This window comes from Loxodonta africana, chromosome 4 (assembly GCF_030014295.1).
Source record: "Loxodonta africana isolate mLoxAfr1 chromosome 4, mLoxAfr1.hap2, whole genome shotgun sequence".
NCBI classification, from domain to species: domain Eukaryota; kingdom Metazoa; phylum Chordata; class Mammalia; order Proboscidea; family Elephantidae; genus Loxodonta; species Loxodonta africana.
In genome coordinates, this window is record NC_087345.1 from 15,800,757 (window position 1) to 15,817,349 (window position 16,593).

The 16,593-nt window shown below is 55.9% G+C and overlaps 1 protein-coding gene across 1 annotated transcript in view; it reads left to right on the forward strand.

Annotated features, from left to right (window-relative positions):
• CARD10 (caspase recruitment domain family member 10) overlaps positions 1-12,498 on the forward strand; it is a 29,656-nt gene extending 17,158 nt beyond the window's left edge. The window contains exons 12-20 of the mRNA XM_064283579.1: positions 6,056-6,215; positions 6,644-6,755; positions 7,153-7,396; positions 7,591-7,660; positions 8,787-8,889; positions 10,177-10,335; positions 10,429-10,544; positions 11,052-11,164; positions 11,423-12,498. Of these exons, the coding sequence (XP_064139649.1) occupies positions 6,056-6,215; positions 6,644-6,755; positions 7,153-7,396; positions 7,591-7,660; positions 8,787-8,889; positions 10,177-10,335; positions 10,429-10,544; positions 11,052-11,164; positions 11,423-11,660 (1,315 nt within the window). The 3' untranslated portion in view covers positions 11,661-12,498. The remainder of the gene's footprint in view (positions 1-6,055; positions 6,216-6,643; positions 6,756-7,152; positions 7,397-7,590; positions 7,661-8,786; positions 8,890-10,176; positions 10,336-10,428; positions 10,545-11,051; positions 11,165-11,422) is intronic.
• Positions 12,499-16,593: the final 4,095 nt, after the last annotated feature.

Genomic DNA, 16,593 nt, shown 5'->3' on the forward strand with positions numbered 1-16,593 from the left:
GTGCCTGAGCCAAGGTCCAGAATGAACTGATCCATCTAGATTTTAGACAAGGGCTTGGGGAGCACTGAATGGTGGAACTGGAATGGGGGGATGCTGGGTCCAGAGGAAGAGGTCACCCAAAAACCATGGGTGGGGTAGGACTAGTGGCCTCCTGGAAGCAGCTTGGCCAGCCTGTGGTCAGGCTCCCGCCCCCACCTCGCCCTGGCTAGACAGCCGGCCCTGTGTGACATTGTTTCTTAGACGCAGGACGTGCTTCAGGGGAAGGGGCGGAGGTACCTCCCTTCCTGCCTGCCTTGGCCCTTCCTCCCTTCCTCCTGCTTGGCTATAGCAGGGGTCCTGGCTGCTGTCCAGGGGCTGCTGGGAGAGTGGGCAGGAGGCTGTCTCAGCCCCCACCCATGGGGTCATGGGGTCACTCCTGCTGCCCACGCCTGGGGAGGAGGGAGTTGAGGTGGGGGTGGGAGAGATATAGAAATGGGGGGTGCTGGAGGGAGTGGGGGACCGAGAGAGAAGGAGGTGGACTGTCAGAGTCGGGGGCCCTAACTGTGCCTGGTGCCCTGGTGGGGCGCTGTGCAGCCGGGAGAGTGGACTTTGGAGCCAGCTACCTAGGCTGAAATCCTGGCTCTATCTCTTGCGACTGTAGGGCCTCAGGCAAGTCGCTTCGTTTACTAGTGCCTCAGTTTCCTGCTCTGTAAAATGGGACCCACAATAGTGGCTGTCCCTAGGGTTATTGTGGGGGGTTCCAGTATTCCATCTCAAGTGCTTAGAACAGTGCCTGGCTCATACTGTTGTATATCCTCGAGTCAATTGGGATTCCTAGAGACCCTATAGGATGGAGTAGAACTGCCCCATAAAGTTTCCTAAGCAGATTGCCAGGCCTTTCCTCCTGCTAAGCCACTGGATGGGTTTGAACCAGCTGAGCGCTTATTATGCCACCAGGTCTCTTTGCCTGGCTCATAAAAAAAAAAAGTGGTAAATACATGTTAGCTCTTAGCTGTTAATACGATTGCTACTGTTTAACTCACAGAGCAGTCTTGAAGGCTAATATATATATGTATTTTTAATATTTTATTGCGTTTTCAGTGAAAGTTTACACAGCAAATTAGTTTCTCGTTTAACAGTTACTACACGAATTGTTCAGTGACATTGATTACATTTTTTCACAATGTGTTAACATTCTCATTAATTCCATTCTGGATATTTCATTTCTAGTAATCTGGTTTCCCTTCCCCCTTCCCCTTTCATCTTTGCTTTAGAGTAATTGTTGACGGTTTGGTCTCATACAGATGATTTTGTACAGGTGCTCAGTACTCACTGGTGATATTCTTTATTTTATGAGCCAGTCTGTTATTTAGCTAAATGGTGACACCGGGGTGGTTTTGGTTCAAGGTTTATGGAGCATTGAAGGGCAGTAGTCTTGGGGAGTCCTCTCGTCTCAACCGGTATAGTAAGCCTGGACTTTTTAGGAAGTTGAGTTCTGCTCCACATTTTTCTCCCCTTCTGTTGGGATCCACCTATTGTGGCCTTGATGAGAACGGCCTAGTTGTAGCCGGGCACCATCTAGTTGTTTTGGTCTCAGGGTAGATGAGGTCATGGTTCATGTAGGCTGTTAGTCCCGTAGACTAGTTTCTTGTTTTTTGAGTCTTTGGTTTCCTTCTTTCTCTTTTGCTTCGGATGAGAAGAGACTGATAGTTGTAAAGACTGGTCTTTTTAGCCCTATTATACAGATGAGGAAACTGAGACTCAGAGTCAGGAATTTGTCCAAGTCATAAGGCCACTTGGTGGTGGAGTTGGGGGTTCCAATGTGCCTTCTTTCCATATAAGTTCGACTCTCTGCTGAGCCACTGCTATGTGCCGGGCGCCTGTCCCTTTCCCAGTTTCTGCCCATCTCTTCTCCTTAGCCTCCTTGCCACCTCTTCTGGTCTTCCCTGCCCTTCTCTGCTCTTGGGGCCTTCGTGGGGGCAGACCATGGATGGACAGTGGGGGTGCGCCTGCAGGCTGAAGGATGAACAGACAGATGGATGGGCAGGGAGACAGTGAGGAAGAGCTGAGGAGTGAAAGTGAGGACCTGAGGAGGGCTGACAGGGCACTGGGAGGATCTCTGGCACCTGTCCTTGCTCAGAGAGGGTTTGATAGGTCTAGGGGGCCGTGGTTAAGAGAGTGGGCTCATTTCCTGACTCCACCACCGGTGTGACTCTCAGCAAGGTACTAACCACCCTGTGTCTTAGTTTTCCTCATTGGAAGAATCAGCGTGCCTTCTATAGGGTTGTCAGAATTAAAGGAAGTAACCTGTGACACAGCGCGGCTCCTGGCACACCGTCAGCCAGCGAGTATCCATTTTCAGCAGAGCGGGCGGTACAAATGGTTAAGCGCTCGACTACTAGTTGGAAGGTTGGCAGTTCAAACCCACCCAGAGGTGCCTTGGAAGGCAGGCCTGGTGATCTGCATGTGAAAGGTCACAGCTTTGAGTTCTACTCTGCACGTGTGGGGTCGTCATGAGTCAGAATTGACTTGAGGGCAACTAACAACAACAACATCAGTGCCATAGCATGGGGGCTGAGGGGAATAGGAAGAATCTTCGCACAGCTTGGCTGATCAGTCATGGAGGGCTGCCTGGAGGGGGTGAGTGTGGCAGGGGGTGGAAAGATGAACAGTGAGAAAGTGGTGACCCACACACAGGTAAAAGGGAAGGAGAAAATGGTGAGACAAGGGGGAAGGTAAGATGCACTGGGCAGAGTGGGGGCAGACTTGCAGAGAAGGAGTCCAAGGCTGAGGGAACAGTGTGTGCAAACGGCTTGGAGGCTGAGAAAACAGGACCCTGGAAAGACTGGAGCACCATGGGACAGGAATGGGAGGGAGTGTCTGGAGAAGAGGCTGGGCCAGGTGGAAGAGCCCATGGGTATGGGGCCAAGGAGCGTGGGTAATAGGGAGCTACGAGGGCTCTGGGAGCTGGGGAGTGACATGGTCATACTGGGCCTTTGCTGGGATGGCCTTCAGGGCTGGTGGGGCGGGGGTGGGAGAGAAGTGAGGTAGGCCTGGCTTCTGTAAGCATTATAGGGCTCTGAGCAGGAACTCAAGCATCCTGTATACTGCCTGGAGATCTTCCCACAGTGCTCTGGGGTGGTGGGCAGGAAGGGAGGGCAGAGCTGGGAGAGTGAAGTATTTGCTTGTTTTCCTCTGCCTGTGACCTGACCTCCTGACCCTCCTGGAGGTGCAGTACTGAGAGCCCTCACTGGGTAGATGGGAAACCCCATCCTTCCCACACTGCTCAGGAGTTCCGGGAGGTTGGGCAGGCAGCCCGTTTCCCGCACCCTGCTCCCCTCTCCACCCCCTCCTGCTTGTGGGGTGAGGCCTGGGCCTGAGAGGATCTGGTTCCTGCCCTCAGCAGGCCCCCAGGCGTTTTCTGAGCATGCTCAGGGCAATAGCCCGAGAAGGAGGTGGAGGTTCAGAGAAGGCAGTTTCTCCCTCAGGGAGGTCTGGGAGGTTGGCAGGAGTGTCCTGGAGGAGGGGATGCCTGAGCTGGGTTTTTAGGGAGCGGCAGCAGTTGGCAGGCCCTAAGGGAAGAGCCGTCGGCCTGTGGACTGCGGTCCTCATCTTGAATTACAGGGAGAGTGGAAGAACGTGGGAGGGCTAGGCCCTCATCTAGGGTGGCTGTGATGGTCTTTCGGTGGGTTTGAAGCGGTGGGAAGACAAAGGCCGAGAGAGAGCTGATCTGTTCTGAGTCACACCTGATAACAGTAAATGCCTGCTTTTTATTAAAGACTCAGCATGCCTGACACTGTTGGTGCTTTCACTCATTTAACTCCTCAGTGCTGTGAGTGGGTGCAGCTGGGGACATCGGAGGGTTAAGCTGCTGGGCGGTCTGGCCCAGAGTTCCTGTTCATGACCTCCATACCACTGTCGGTCAAATTTTCTGACCACAACCCACAGTGAGAAATTTATTTTATATCGAAACCTAGTCCACACGCCTGAAACTAAAGGGTCATGAGACAGCAGTTGGTTTGACCTGGTAGGAGGCTGGTTTATGTTTTCTGTTGCATTCCGCTAAAAACAGTGCCGGCTTTGGCCCAGTCAATTCCACACCCCGAGGGACAGGCCTGCAGTTTGGAACCTCCTCCCCCCGCAGCCCTCTGCTTCCACCTGTTTACCTGCATTGTTTTTCATTGCTCAGACTCTCCCTCCCCTCGCTCACACCCATACTGGGAGACAGGTTCCATCTTTTCCTCACTTTACGAATGTGGTCAGCTCACGCACCCGAGTCTAGGCACGGTTAGCGCTGGGCTTTGGAGCCATAGCTGTTTCTTCATGGCCCATCTCCAGCCACAGGGCAGCATAGCCAGCCCAGCCACAGGCTTCTGTGGTTCAGGCCTTTCCGCAACCCCTTGGTGCAGCCAGGGTGAGTCTAGGGCTGAAGGAGCCCATGAACACAGCATCGATGCCTCCACTGCCAGTGTTCAGCCCTAGCCCCTTGGGCTTGGTTGTCTGAGAGCGACCGAGGGGGTGGTGAGAGCATGGAGGGCTGGGGCTGCGACAGGGGTTCTTCATGGCCCAGGTTCCCAGCTCCCCAGCAGTGGTGCCCAGGTGAAGGTCCTTCCCGCCTTGCCTATCCCAGGCTGGCAGCAGAGGGCAGTGTGGCTGTATCTGTGCCACAGCTGTGTGGGTGGGGATGTGGGCACTCTGCCTGAGCCACGTCTTTGGCTGGGGCACACCTTTTAACCTGGGCCTCCCCTCACCCAGGGGATCCCGGAGGGGACTTCAGGTCCGTTTGTCTTTGAACGGACCATGGGGCCTCACTAGTTCTCACCCAGGAACAGGCAGAGAGCCCTGCTGTGATGGGGACCTGGGTGACTGTCTTAACCTTCAGTGGCTCCCACTGCCCACGGGGTGGCCAGACACCTTCGTTCTGCGTCCTCCACAGGCTGGCTCCAGCTTGTCTCTTCTGGGAGGTGCTTCCCAGGATGTTAGTTAATTAGGAGCTGAGAACAGTGCCTGGCCCATGGGAAGTGCCAGTGTTTGCTGCTGCTGTTAGTACTGTTATCAAATTCTTCCCATGCCCTGTATTCTGCCCTCCACGCCTTTGCTCATGCTATTCGTTCTCCATCCATCACTGAAGCGCCACCTTTCTCCATGAAGGGGGAGCCTCGGTACCCCTTCCTCTGGGAAGCTCCCCTTTTGCCTCGTGGCCAGCTGGCTCCCTTTTCTGGTCTGCTTAGGGTTCTAGTTGACCTCCCTCCCCAGACCGTGGGCAGGATGGAGATTTATTAATCATCTGCTGTGGGCCAGGCAGAGACCTTGGCGGCGCAGTGGTTAAGAGCTACGGCCTCTAACCAAAAGGTTGGCAGTTTGAATCCACCAGGCGCTCCTTAGAAACTATGTGTGGCGGTCCTACTCTGTCCTGTAGAGTCGCTATGAGTCAGAATCGACTCGATGGCAACGGGTTTTGGTTTGGTGGGCCAGGCACTGTGTTTGGTATAAGGGGTACAGAGTTGGACAACCACAGAAGTCTGGTTCTGAGGATTTTTTTTTTTTTGTATTTGATTTTGTTGTCTTTTGTTTGCTTTCACTGAGTCAGCCCCCTACTCATGGTGGCCTCATGCGACAGAGTAGATCTGCTCTGTAGGGTTTTTTTTCTTGGCTGTAATCTTTACAGAAGCAGTTCTCCAGGCTTTTCTTCCACAAAGCTGCTGCGTGGGTTTGAACTGCCATCCTTTAGGTTAGCAGCCAATCGCAAACCACTTGTGCCACCCAGACTTCTCAGGTTGTTTTTCCTGATGGAAGAAACAAAAGGGCAAGGGCAAAGGCAAGTGCTAGTCCAGGGAGCTCCCACCTCCCTGGGCACTCAGAGGAGAGGCCGCTTTGACCTAGGCTTTGAAGGATGAGCAGACTGCCTGGCTGAGGAGAGGGGCAAGGGCATCCCAGGCAGAGGGCCCCTCAGGTGTAGCGGCTGGGGAGCCATGGCACCCAGGGACTCTTGTGCTTGCTGTCCTTCTGCAAGAATGTTGAATGGGAATGAAAATACTACTGGGCTTTAATTCCCACCCCTCTTCTGCCTTCTCAGGTCGCTGGCTGTCCGATTGTCTGGCTGGAGCCCCCCAGGGGGCCCTGAGCCCCAAGACAAGAGCCCAGACGGCCTTTCGTTCCTTGGGGACAGCTGGTCTGGGGCCGTGAGGCGGCGGGTGCTCTCTGGGCCGGGGTCTGCCCGGGCAGAACCCCGAGAGGTGAGGGCCCTCTCCCCTGGGCTGGAGGTGGAGTCAGTGCGTTAGCCTGGGTGGGGCAGCCTCTGATTGGTGAATGAAGGTCACTGGGTGGAGCTTCTGGGGATTGGCTAGAGCAGAGAGAGATGGGTGATTAGCTGCTCTTTGCCCCGCCCCAGCCAGCGTTGAAGGAAGTCTGATTGGGCAGGAACTCCAGGTGGGGCGGATTGATAGCACCTGACCAGGATGGGGTATGTGGGGTGGGAAGCCTGATTCCAGAGTCCTGTTGGTGGGAACAGGGCCTGACTGGGCTGGACATGGCATGTGCCCCCTGAGGTGGGGTCTGAATTGTGAGACATGGTCGCCCCCACACCCTGGTCTTCCTCTAGCTTCCCAGTTGTCCTGACCTGGGAGGGTCGCTTCATTCCCTCCCTGCTTGGGTTTTTCCCCAGCCAAGGGCTGAAGCTGCTGGCCTGGAAGGGTCATGCCTGGATGCGGAGGTCCAGCAGAGACCCTCGCCCTGGAGCCAGGTGTCCACACACCCCTTCCTGGTGGATTCCAAGGGTAAGCCTGGTCTTGCATGGAGGCTGGGGAGTGACTGGGACCAGTCCAGGATGCAGGTGGGGAAACTGAGGGCTAGAGAGGGAGATGGCCCCACCCCAGTCACCCTGTCTCCTGTGCTATTGCCCTGTCCTCAGTAAGCAGCGTCTGGTGAAAAGTGCACTGATGAGGAGTCCGGGAACTTGGATTCAAGTCCTCGTTGTGTCCCTAGTGGGCTGCGTGGTCTAGGGCAAGTCTCCACCCCCTCTGGACCTCAGACTCTCACTCTAAGAAGGGGGAGGTGGGGTCTTGGCAGCTCAGGCCTCTAGAGGGCCATGCTGGTGGTCTCACCATTAGCCGATCCCTGGCCTCACCTTTCTCCTCTTGTTCCCCCCACTGCCCCTGTCCACCTCATGCTCAGCCTGCCAGTCCTTCCACGAGGCCCTAGATGCCTGGGCAAAGGGGCCGGGCACTGAGCCCTTCTACATTCGAGCCAACCTCACTCTGCCTGAGCGGGCAGACCCCCATGCCCTGTGCGTGAAAGCCCAGGAGATCCTGCGGCTGTTGGACCCGGCGTACAAGCGGCGGCAGGAGTGGTTCTGTATACGGGTTGACCCCCTCACACTACGGGACCTGGACCGAGGCACTGTGCCCAATTATCAGAGGTGACAAAAACTAGGAGCCTAGAAACTGGTCCCACTGGGAGCGGGAACTGGGGTGGGGGTCCCCCCCTGCAATCCCTCACCATCCTCTGGGGTGGTCCAGGAGGCAGGAGGAGAAGGGGCAAGGGGGCTCCCCATGTCTCTGCAAACACATGGTCCCTACAAACACATGACATGACTCCCCTCCACCTCCATAGAGCCCAGCAGCTCCTGGAAGTTCAGGAAAAATGCTTGCCCTCCAGCCGGCACCGAGGTCCCCGCAGTAATGTAAGCAGGCCTGGGTGGGCAGGAGGGGCCTGGAGAAACGGAGAGGGTGGGCTCTGTTCTCTGGCAGCCCTGGGGGAGGAGAGGAGGGAGGTCCCCCCTCACAGGACTTAGGTGGTCATCTAATAAGCACCTAGCATGTGTTTTCTTAGCGCTTTACAAACAAACAGAACAACAGAGGGCCTCATCCAGGCTAGCTGAGAGAATTGGATGAGCCAGAGTGTGCCAGTGCTAGGAGGATGCCTGGCCCATAGCAGGCACTTGGCAAACAGCCATCACATCTGTTTGCCATTCTTGGATAGGGCTAGGCTGGGCGATCGTCCCCACTGTGTGCTGGGGCTCAGCAGACTTCAATACTCAGGAGGCTCTGTCGCTAGAGAGGTGTTGAGAACGTGGGCTCTTAAATCCCAGCTCCGCTGCTTACCAGCTGTGTGACCTTAGACCACCACCTTAGCCTCCCTTAAGGCTCTGTTTCCTCACTTGTAAAATGGGGGCAATTATGCTATCTACCCAGTAGGTAGTATAAGGCTTCAGTGAGTTAACCCCATGTCAGGTGCTTAGCGTCTGGCATGATGTAGGCATGTGATGCGTGTTAAGTATTGGTATAATAAGTGCCAGTGTTATTGGGCCAATTAACCTTACCCAAGGTCATGTTGCTAGTTCATTGACAGAGCCCCCAAAGTTTGTCCCTTCTGTACCATGCTGCTTCCCCGGGCAGAATTTCCACCTCCCCACTGGCTGAAGCCAAGCCCGCGTGGCTGGTGTGAGGGCTGTGGCAAAAGGAATGGAAGGAGTATATGCGACATTAGGCTTCTCCTGTCTCTGGGCCTCAGTCTCACCATCTATAAAGTGGGGGCAGACCAGCCAATCCCTAAGACTCCTCCAGCTCTAATTGGCTCTGACTGGGCTCTTCTCTGGACCCTTAGCGATGATTGTCCTCACCTGCCTAGGAAGTGGCCCTGGGCCAGACAAGGGCCTGGGATGGGCCTGGTGGGGAAGTGGGGCCTTGTGCTGACCCAGGCGGTGGGGGGTTGGGGGGATACCCTCTTCTGGAGGCCGTTTATTCTCCCGACTCCCTGAGGGTGGGGTGGAGCTGAGCTCTCAGGTACCCCTCCTGACTCTTTCCCAGCTGAAGAAGCGAGCCCTGGACCAACTCCGACTGGTAAAGCCTAAGCCTGTGGGGAGTCCTGCAGGGGACTGCCCGGAGCAGCTGCAGCTGGAGCCCTGCTCAGGTGAGTGCCCAGGCGTAATGGTGCAGACCTGTGCTGTGCATGGTGTCCCTGGAAGGGCCTGTTGAGGGGGTTCCACTGGAAGGTGGGGCCCATGCTGGGGGCCTGAGAGGCAGGGCTCCCCCTGGTGGAAGATAGGCTGCTGGGGTTGAGAGAGGTGGGGAGATGAGAGGAGTAGGCTATGTGTATGATTGTGATTGTGGGTCTGGATGTGTTTGAGGCACACACAAGCATGGGCCCATTCTAATCTGGGAAAGCGTGTATAGCTGCGTCTTTTGCACGTGTATGGTGCAGGTGTCGTGAGGACCCCAGAGAAGGGGTTCCTGGAGCAGTAGGGTGAGGCCTTAGACCAGATCGGAGAGAATGCACTGGGGGAGCCCACTGAAGGAGTAGCAACTTTGAGAGTTCAGAGGAAGACTTCCTGGAAGAGGTAGCATTTGAACTGGGGCCTTCAAGGATGAATAGGAGTTTGTTTCAGGTGGGAGGCACAGCTGTGCAAAGGCACAGTGATGTGGGTGGTGTGTTTAGAGAACATTCAGCTCAGTAAGTGTGTGCATCAGGCACCAGGTCCATGAGCGTTGTGCTCCATCCGGTGAACGCAGTGGTCCCCACCCTCATGGGGGCCACCGCCATGGGGAGGCACACGCCAGTCAGATAATTGCCCTCGTGAACATCATTACACAGAGGGTGAGGCGGGTAATGGAGGAGCACATGCCAGCAGTCCTGCTGTCTGTGTGACCAGGGCTTTGAAGGGGGAGTTAAGAGTTAAGGGGCTGAGGGGTGCAGGGGTGGGGGCGGGTGGCCCCAGCGCATGCAAACGCCCTGTGATTGGAGGCAGCACTCTCAGGTGGAGGAACTGAAAGATGGTCTGTGAAGCAAGGGTGGAGTCCGATGGGTGCGTGGCTCGCTGCCTGTCCAGGCTGACCTGCAGGGCTTTGTCACCCACGTGATGAATGTGCCCTTTTCTCTAAGAATCATGGGAAGTCATCGTTGCATTGAAAGCAGAGCAGTGATAGGATCTGACTTTAGTTTTAAAAAGCTCCTTCTGTCTGCAGAGTAGAGAATGACCTGTAGGGGGCAAGGGTGAGGCAAGGGAGCAGTGAGGCGCGTGCCGTGATGGTCTCAGCAGCTGGGTGCTTGTACCTGCATTTGTGCACATTTGCAAGACAAGCAGCAACGGGACATAGGAGGTGGGAGGGGATGGGTGGGGGGAGGCGATGGAATTTCTGGGTGTCAGAGGAACTGGGCCCTGCCTACACCCTGTCTTTTCTGTCCCTGCCCCCACCCCAGAGCCAGAGCGGAGCCTCAAACCCTACAGCCTGGTGCGACCACTGCTGGTGTCTGCTCTGCGACCCGTGGTGCTCTTGCCTGAGTGTCTGGCGCCCCGGCTCATTCGTAACCTGCTCGACCTGCCCAGCTCCCGGCTAGACTTCCATGTGTGCCCAGCGGGTGAGCCTGAGGGCTGGGAAGGGAGGTGGCTGACACCCTGGGCAGCCAGGCACACTGACCTGTCATCCCTGTCTCTTCCTCCCTCCTTTGCAGAAAGCCTCTCTGGGGAGGAGCAGTGCACATCCTCAGCCCCTGGGGCCCCCAAGGCCCGGCCTGCCACCCTTGGCCTGGGCAACAGGATCCGCGCCATCCAGGAATCTGTCGGGAAGGTACCATGTTTTGGATGGGGTACAGGTGGTGGGGCTGCCATCCTGGGCCCAGGAGCCAGAGCCTGAGTGCAGGCCTTGTTCTACTGCTCGGTTGTGGGGTGACCCTGGGCAAGTCCCTTCCCTTTTCTGGGCCTCATTTTCCTCACCTGTGAAATGGGTGGGTTGGGTCAGTTGACCTTGTGTGGGTCATCCTTGAGGTGTTTGGTTCCCGACACAGTACTGACACACCTCGTCCTTGCCTTTGCCACTACCCTGGGAGCTTGCCAGGAGCTGCGAAGGTGGGTCTCGTGGGAGTAGCGCCATCCTACAGGTGGGGAGACTGAGGTCCTGAGAGGGGAAGTGACTTATCTCCTCAGGTCTCCCGCCTCCCCTTCTGAGTTCTTTCCTTGCTGTCAGGGTTATTCCTGGGTGGAGGGGAAGCGGGAGGTCAGGGGAGGGTGTGGAGAGGTCAGTGTCTCTGGGCTGGGACTAAACTGTAGTCTCAATCCTCCCTGGCCCCCCGAGAAGAAGCACTGCCTTCTGGAGCTGGGCGTGCGCGGCGTGCGGGAGCTGGTCCTGAATGAAATCTACCCCATTGTCATCCATGTGGAGGTGACTGAGAAGAATGTCCGGGAAGTCAGGTGAGGTGGGTGGAGGGGAGCGGGGATGGGCAGAACCCTGAGACCTTCCTCCTGTTTATGTCTCTGTGTCTCTCTGTCCTCGCTACCTGTTGTATGTGTGTCTTTTTCTCTGGCTGCCTCCCTCTTTGTCTGCCATCTCTCTTTTTTCTCTGTCTGTCTGTCCTCCTCTCTCTCTGACTCTCCATATCTTTGTCCCTCTGTCTCTGTCCATCTTTGTCCCCTGATCCACCTAACCGCTGCCCCCTCCCCTCTCTGCAGGGGCCTGCTGGGTCGGCCGGGCTGGCGGGACTCGGAGCTGGTTCGGCAGTGCCGAGGCTCCGAGCAGGTGCTGTGGGGGCTGCCCTGCTCCTGGGTGCAGGTGCCCACCGATGCGTGGGCCCATGCGGAGGAGCTGGCCAAGGTGGTGCGCGGCCGCATTCTGCAGGAGCAGGCCCGCCTCGTGTGGGCTGAGTGCAGCAGCGGCAGCAGAGGCCGCAACGGCAGCAGCGAGGCCTGAGCATCTCCCTTGGGTGCCCTGACGTCCTCCAGCACTTTGGAAGCTGCCAGGGGGGACTCTGGTGTCTGCGGTGGAACTGGATTTCTCCATCCTGAGCCTTCTAGGCCTTTGGGCTCTCAGACACCGGGCCCTGGGCCCTGAGCTCTCACCTGGGTTCATCGCTGGTCCTGCTGAGGCTGTGGGAGCCTGGTGGCGAGAGCTTTTGCTGTCCGTTCTTGCTGCTCCGGGCCTTCTCCTGAGTCCCACTGCATCTCCATGTTCCCACGCGAGTCCTCATCCTCTCCGTAACTGCCTCCCTGGAGCACCCGGGCTCTCATATGTGCACATGTCTGCACACCCAGGTTCTCCTTGGGGCGGGCTCACGTTCTGTCCCCCACCCCCAGGCACACGAGCCCTCATAGGGGTGTACCCCGTGTGTGCAGTTCTCAGTTTGCTCACGGGGTGGCAAGCCAGCTAACGTGTGATGTCCCCCTGTGCGCACGCAATCTTGTGGATGCCTCCACGTGTGGGCGTCATGGGCTCCCATCCACGATACTGCCACAGTACGTGCCCCTCGTGTCCTCTCCCGTGTGTGTCCTCTTAAACACGTGTCAGTGGTTCTCCTGTGTAAATGTCATGTCCCCACCCCTGTGACCTGTGCACTACCACGTGTGTGTTCCTGGTGAGCACATGCAGGACCATGTCTTCACGGCGCCCACTCTCTGCCCTGTGTCCTGCCTCTCTCGGGCAGCTGGGGAGGAGCCAGCTGCTCAACCACTGGAATGTACCAGAATGTATGGCTCGTAGGTTACCGGGCCTTTTTCACTCATAAGCTGCACAAATATGAACATTAAACACTGTCGTAGAAGCTGGTGGTCTTCTGCTTGCGGGTGTTCCGGCCTGGGGCCCGGTTTGTCCCCACCCCCACCTCAGGCTGATGCCAGCCGCCAGGTGCTGGCCCGCCTGTGGGGAGGGTCGAATTTCACTCCTCAGGCATCCTGGAGCTGCCCGCCATCTGTGCTGGCATCACTTTACCTGTCCCCCAAGTGACCGAAGGAAGGCCTCACAGCTGGACCACCATTGCCCAGCCCTGCCTGCTGTCAATCCCCAGAGTGGGCCCTGGAGTGGGGGCGCTAGCATGGTCTCGGGTGGAAGGGGCCCAGCTTCAAGGCCAGGGGACCAGGGCAACCCTTGAGTGCACAGTCAGCTCCCCTAGAGAGAGGACGACCACCTCAGATGTGGGAAATCTGGGTGGGCTTACTGGAGGAGGTGCCACTTGAGCTTGGGGGCTGGGAGTCCTCTCTCCAAGAAATATTTTTTGGACCTACAGCATGGAGGTGACTGTCCTTGGTGCAGGCCACAATGATGAACTTGATGGCGAGGCCCGTGCTCTGGGGAAGTGGGGACATACTAGGTAGAGGGAACCTCAAGAGCAAAGGCTCAGAAGTGGAAAATGGGATGAACTTGGCCATTTGGGGAGTGGTAGGAAATAAGGCTGGGAGGTGGGTGGGGCTGGGGGCGGGACACCAGGCTGAGGTGCTTGGCTGTGGGCTGTGGGAGCCTCCAAGGGCATTGGAGCAGGACGGAGGGGCTTGTCTGGAGCTTTGCTTTGGGTCAACTCTGGGTCTGAGGCAGGTGGGGTGACGATGGCGCCTGAGTGGGGATCTGGGCAGTGGAGGGGAGGAGCAGGCAGAAGACTCGAGATGGGCTGGGCCTGGGGAAGGTGAGTGCTTGGGACTGGACCTTCGTTCTCGGCAGGCAGGTGGAAACAGGTCCTGAGCTTTGGCGCAGGATTGGGGATTTGGGGTGGTGGGTATCGAGGGGAGCGAAAAACCGAGATGAGGGCTGGGTGGCTGGTGGGGGGGCTGCAGCCCCATCTTTAGTGGGAGGAAGAAGAGGAAACAAGGAGGGCTGAGGGGTGGGGAGAAGTGGACCAGGAGGGATGAAGGAGATGGGGAGGGTAGGCAAGGAGTCACCTGGGTGGAGGGGGCCCAGGCTGCACCAGACTGCATCTCTGCGCTCTGGGTCCTCACCAGTAGAGTGGAGGTGCCCAGTACTGTGTGTGGAGATGGTGGGGGTTGGAACGGAGGTGCCAGCTGTGGACAGGGCCAGGCTGGGTGAGTGTGGCTAGGAGAAAGCCATTGGTCACAAAAACTCAGCACTTTCTGCTCCCCCAAGAGAGGGGGTGCCCATAACAGGGTGCAGATTGGATGGGACAGGGGAAATGAAGGGGCCTTGACCTAGAGCTTGAGGCCCCCAACCATCACCAGTATGGGGTGGGGCTGGGGAGTTGGACACTTGATAAGGGTGCTTCCCCTGGAGGAAGGGCAGCCCCCATGCCCAGGAGTGTAGACCTTACCCACATGCCATCTGTCACTCCAGCCACATCGTCTCTTCAGCTGGTGACCCCCTGAAGCTGCCCTTAGCTTTTTTTTTCTTTCTGAGATGTTTGTAGTTTATTTTGTTGTTGAGAATATACACAGCAGAACATATTCCAAGACAACTGTTGCTACATGTACAATTCAGTGACATTGATTACATTGATGAGTTGCACAACCATTTTCATCCTCCATTTCTGAGTTGTTCCTCCTCCATTAACATCAACTCAGTGCCCCTAAGGTTCCTATCTTTCGAGTTGTTTTCAGTTTGTTCCCATATAGATAGTTCATAAAAGAACATAATGCTCAAGGCAGAGATTCTATATTAAGTTATTGTCTGGTTTTAAGAAGACTTCAGGGGATATTTTTGGCTTAAGGTTTAAATATGACCTCAGGGCAATAGTTCCAGAGGTTCATCCAGCTTCCATGGCTCCAGAAAATCTGGAGTCCATGAGAATTTGACTTCTGCATTTTCCCCCTTTTGGTCAGGATTTGATAGAATCTTGAATCAGAATGTTTGGTAATGGTAGCAGGGCACCACCCAGTTCTTCTGGTCTCATGGTAAAGGAGGCAGTTGTTCATGGAGGCAATTAAGGTATATGTTTCATATCCTCCTCTTCCTATTTCTGACTCTCCTTCATCTGCTGCTCCAAGTGAATAGAGACCAATTGTGCCTGGTCGGCCTGCCCTTAGCTTTTCTATCACCATGCCTTTGCTCACACTGATCACCCTGCCTGAGCCATTTTTCCCATATAAATCTTACCTGTCCTTTGAGGGCTGGCTCACATACCACCTCCAGGAAGCCTACCTGGCCCTCCCAGCACTTGGGACTTCTCTTGGTTGATGCCACATTCTGCTTTGTTGCAGGATGGTGGGTCTGCGTGGCTGTCTCTGTGAGTGGCCTTGGGCTCCCTGGGCATGGGGACTCGTCATGCTCATTCAGGAAAACCTTTCCATGTGCCTGGCCCACTGGCTGGTCTGTGGACATATGCTGGAGCCTAGTGGCCCAGCCACCTTCGCCCAGACACTGTGTTAGATGCCACTTTCCCATGGAGTGAAGAAGTCCACTAGCCCCATAACTCTCAACAAGTTGCATTTTTGTCCCATTCTACAGATGATAAAAGCAGACCTCAGAGAGGAGAAGTAACTTGTCCAGAGTCACACAGCCAATGAGTGGCCCAGTTAAGAAATGAACCTTGATCTGTGTGGTACAAAGCCTGGGATTGTCCTTGGTGATGTCCTGAGAAGATGGGCTGTGAAGGGACCTGGCATGTGGCCGGCCCATAATGGCAGGGTGATTGGAGAGGGTGGCTTTTCCTTTCCTCTCACCCCAGAGTCCTAATACAGGGCTGGCCCACAGGCGGCCCAGTTTAATTCACCAGCCAGTAGTACTTTCATACATCTAATTAACAGATACTCATTGAGCTTCTACTGTGTGAGGTACTGAGGAATTGGTAGTTAAAAAAAATTTTTTTTTCTGCCTTGACCTTTGCATGAGACAAACAGTAAAATATACAGCAGAGAAGAAGGCCCAGGAAGGCAGGGCTGAAAGCCTGGAAGGGATGGGGAGAAGGTTTTATAATTTAAATAAGGTGGTCAAGGAAGACTTCCTGGAGGAGGTGACATGTACATAAAGACCTGAAGGAGGTGAAGTAGTGAGATGTGCCTGTTTTTGGGGAAAGAGCACCCCAGGTGGGGGGAGCAGCAAGTGCAAAGGCCCTGAGGTAGGCGTGTGCCCGGAACAGCCAGGAGCCCAGGGGGTCTGGAGTGGAGGGAGCCAAGGGAGGGTAGTGGGAGATGGGGCTGGAGGGTCAGAGGGGCCTTTTAGACCGGTGTACAATTTTGATGTTTGTTCTGAGGGAGCTGGGAGCCAGTGCAAGTTTTGAGGTGAGGAGGATGTGACTGACCTTGTGCAAAACGAGATGGAGATGGTGTCTGGGGATGGCCTGGCCAGGGAGAGAGGCAGCAACAGAGACTGACAAAAGAGATGTGACATGGGGCAGTCACAGCTGGACAAGTGGCCACGGGGGCCTCCTGTGGCCTAGATGAGGGACCAGACACGAACCTGGCTTTAACCACTCTGTGTCACTGAGTTACCAGATCACCTTCGCTCTGTGCCTTATGTCCTCAGTTATAGACTGCGAACAATAATCCCAGTGCTGTTAAGACCAGAGGAAGTATTGTGGGAGCCACTGAGGCTGGGTGGACATCATGGAAGGCTTCCTGGAAGAGGGCACACTTATGCTATGTCTTAAAGTCCAAGGAGAATTCATACTGGTGGAGGGGCGGGGTGGGATGTGTGTGAGCATGGCAGAGGACTGGGAAGAGTTTCAGGAGGAACAACATCATGAATACAAGGCAGAGGCTGGGTAGAGCAGGACACTGCAATAATGGGGCTTGAATCGCGCCAAGCTGACACGTCCCTGGGGAGTGAGACGGCTGGAGGGCCCCTCCTTTCCATCCCTGCATAGAAGGTTTGTTGTCACCCCAACCCCCACCGTAGCAGCTGGCAGGGCTGGGGCTGTCCCTTCAGCCGGTGTCTTTTTTTGAGTCACCTCTGGGGCTCCCTGGGACGG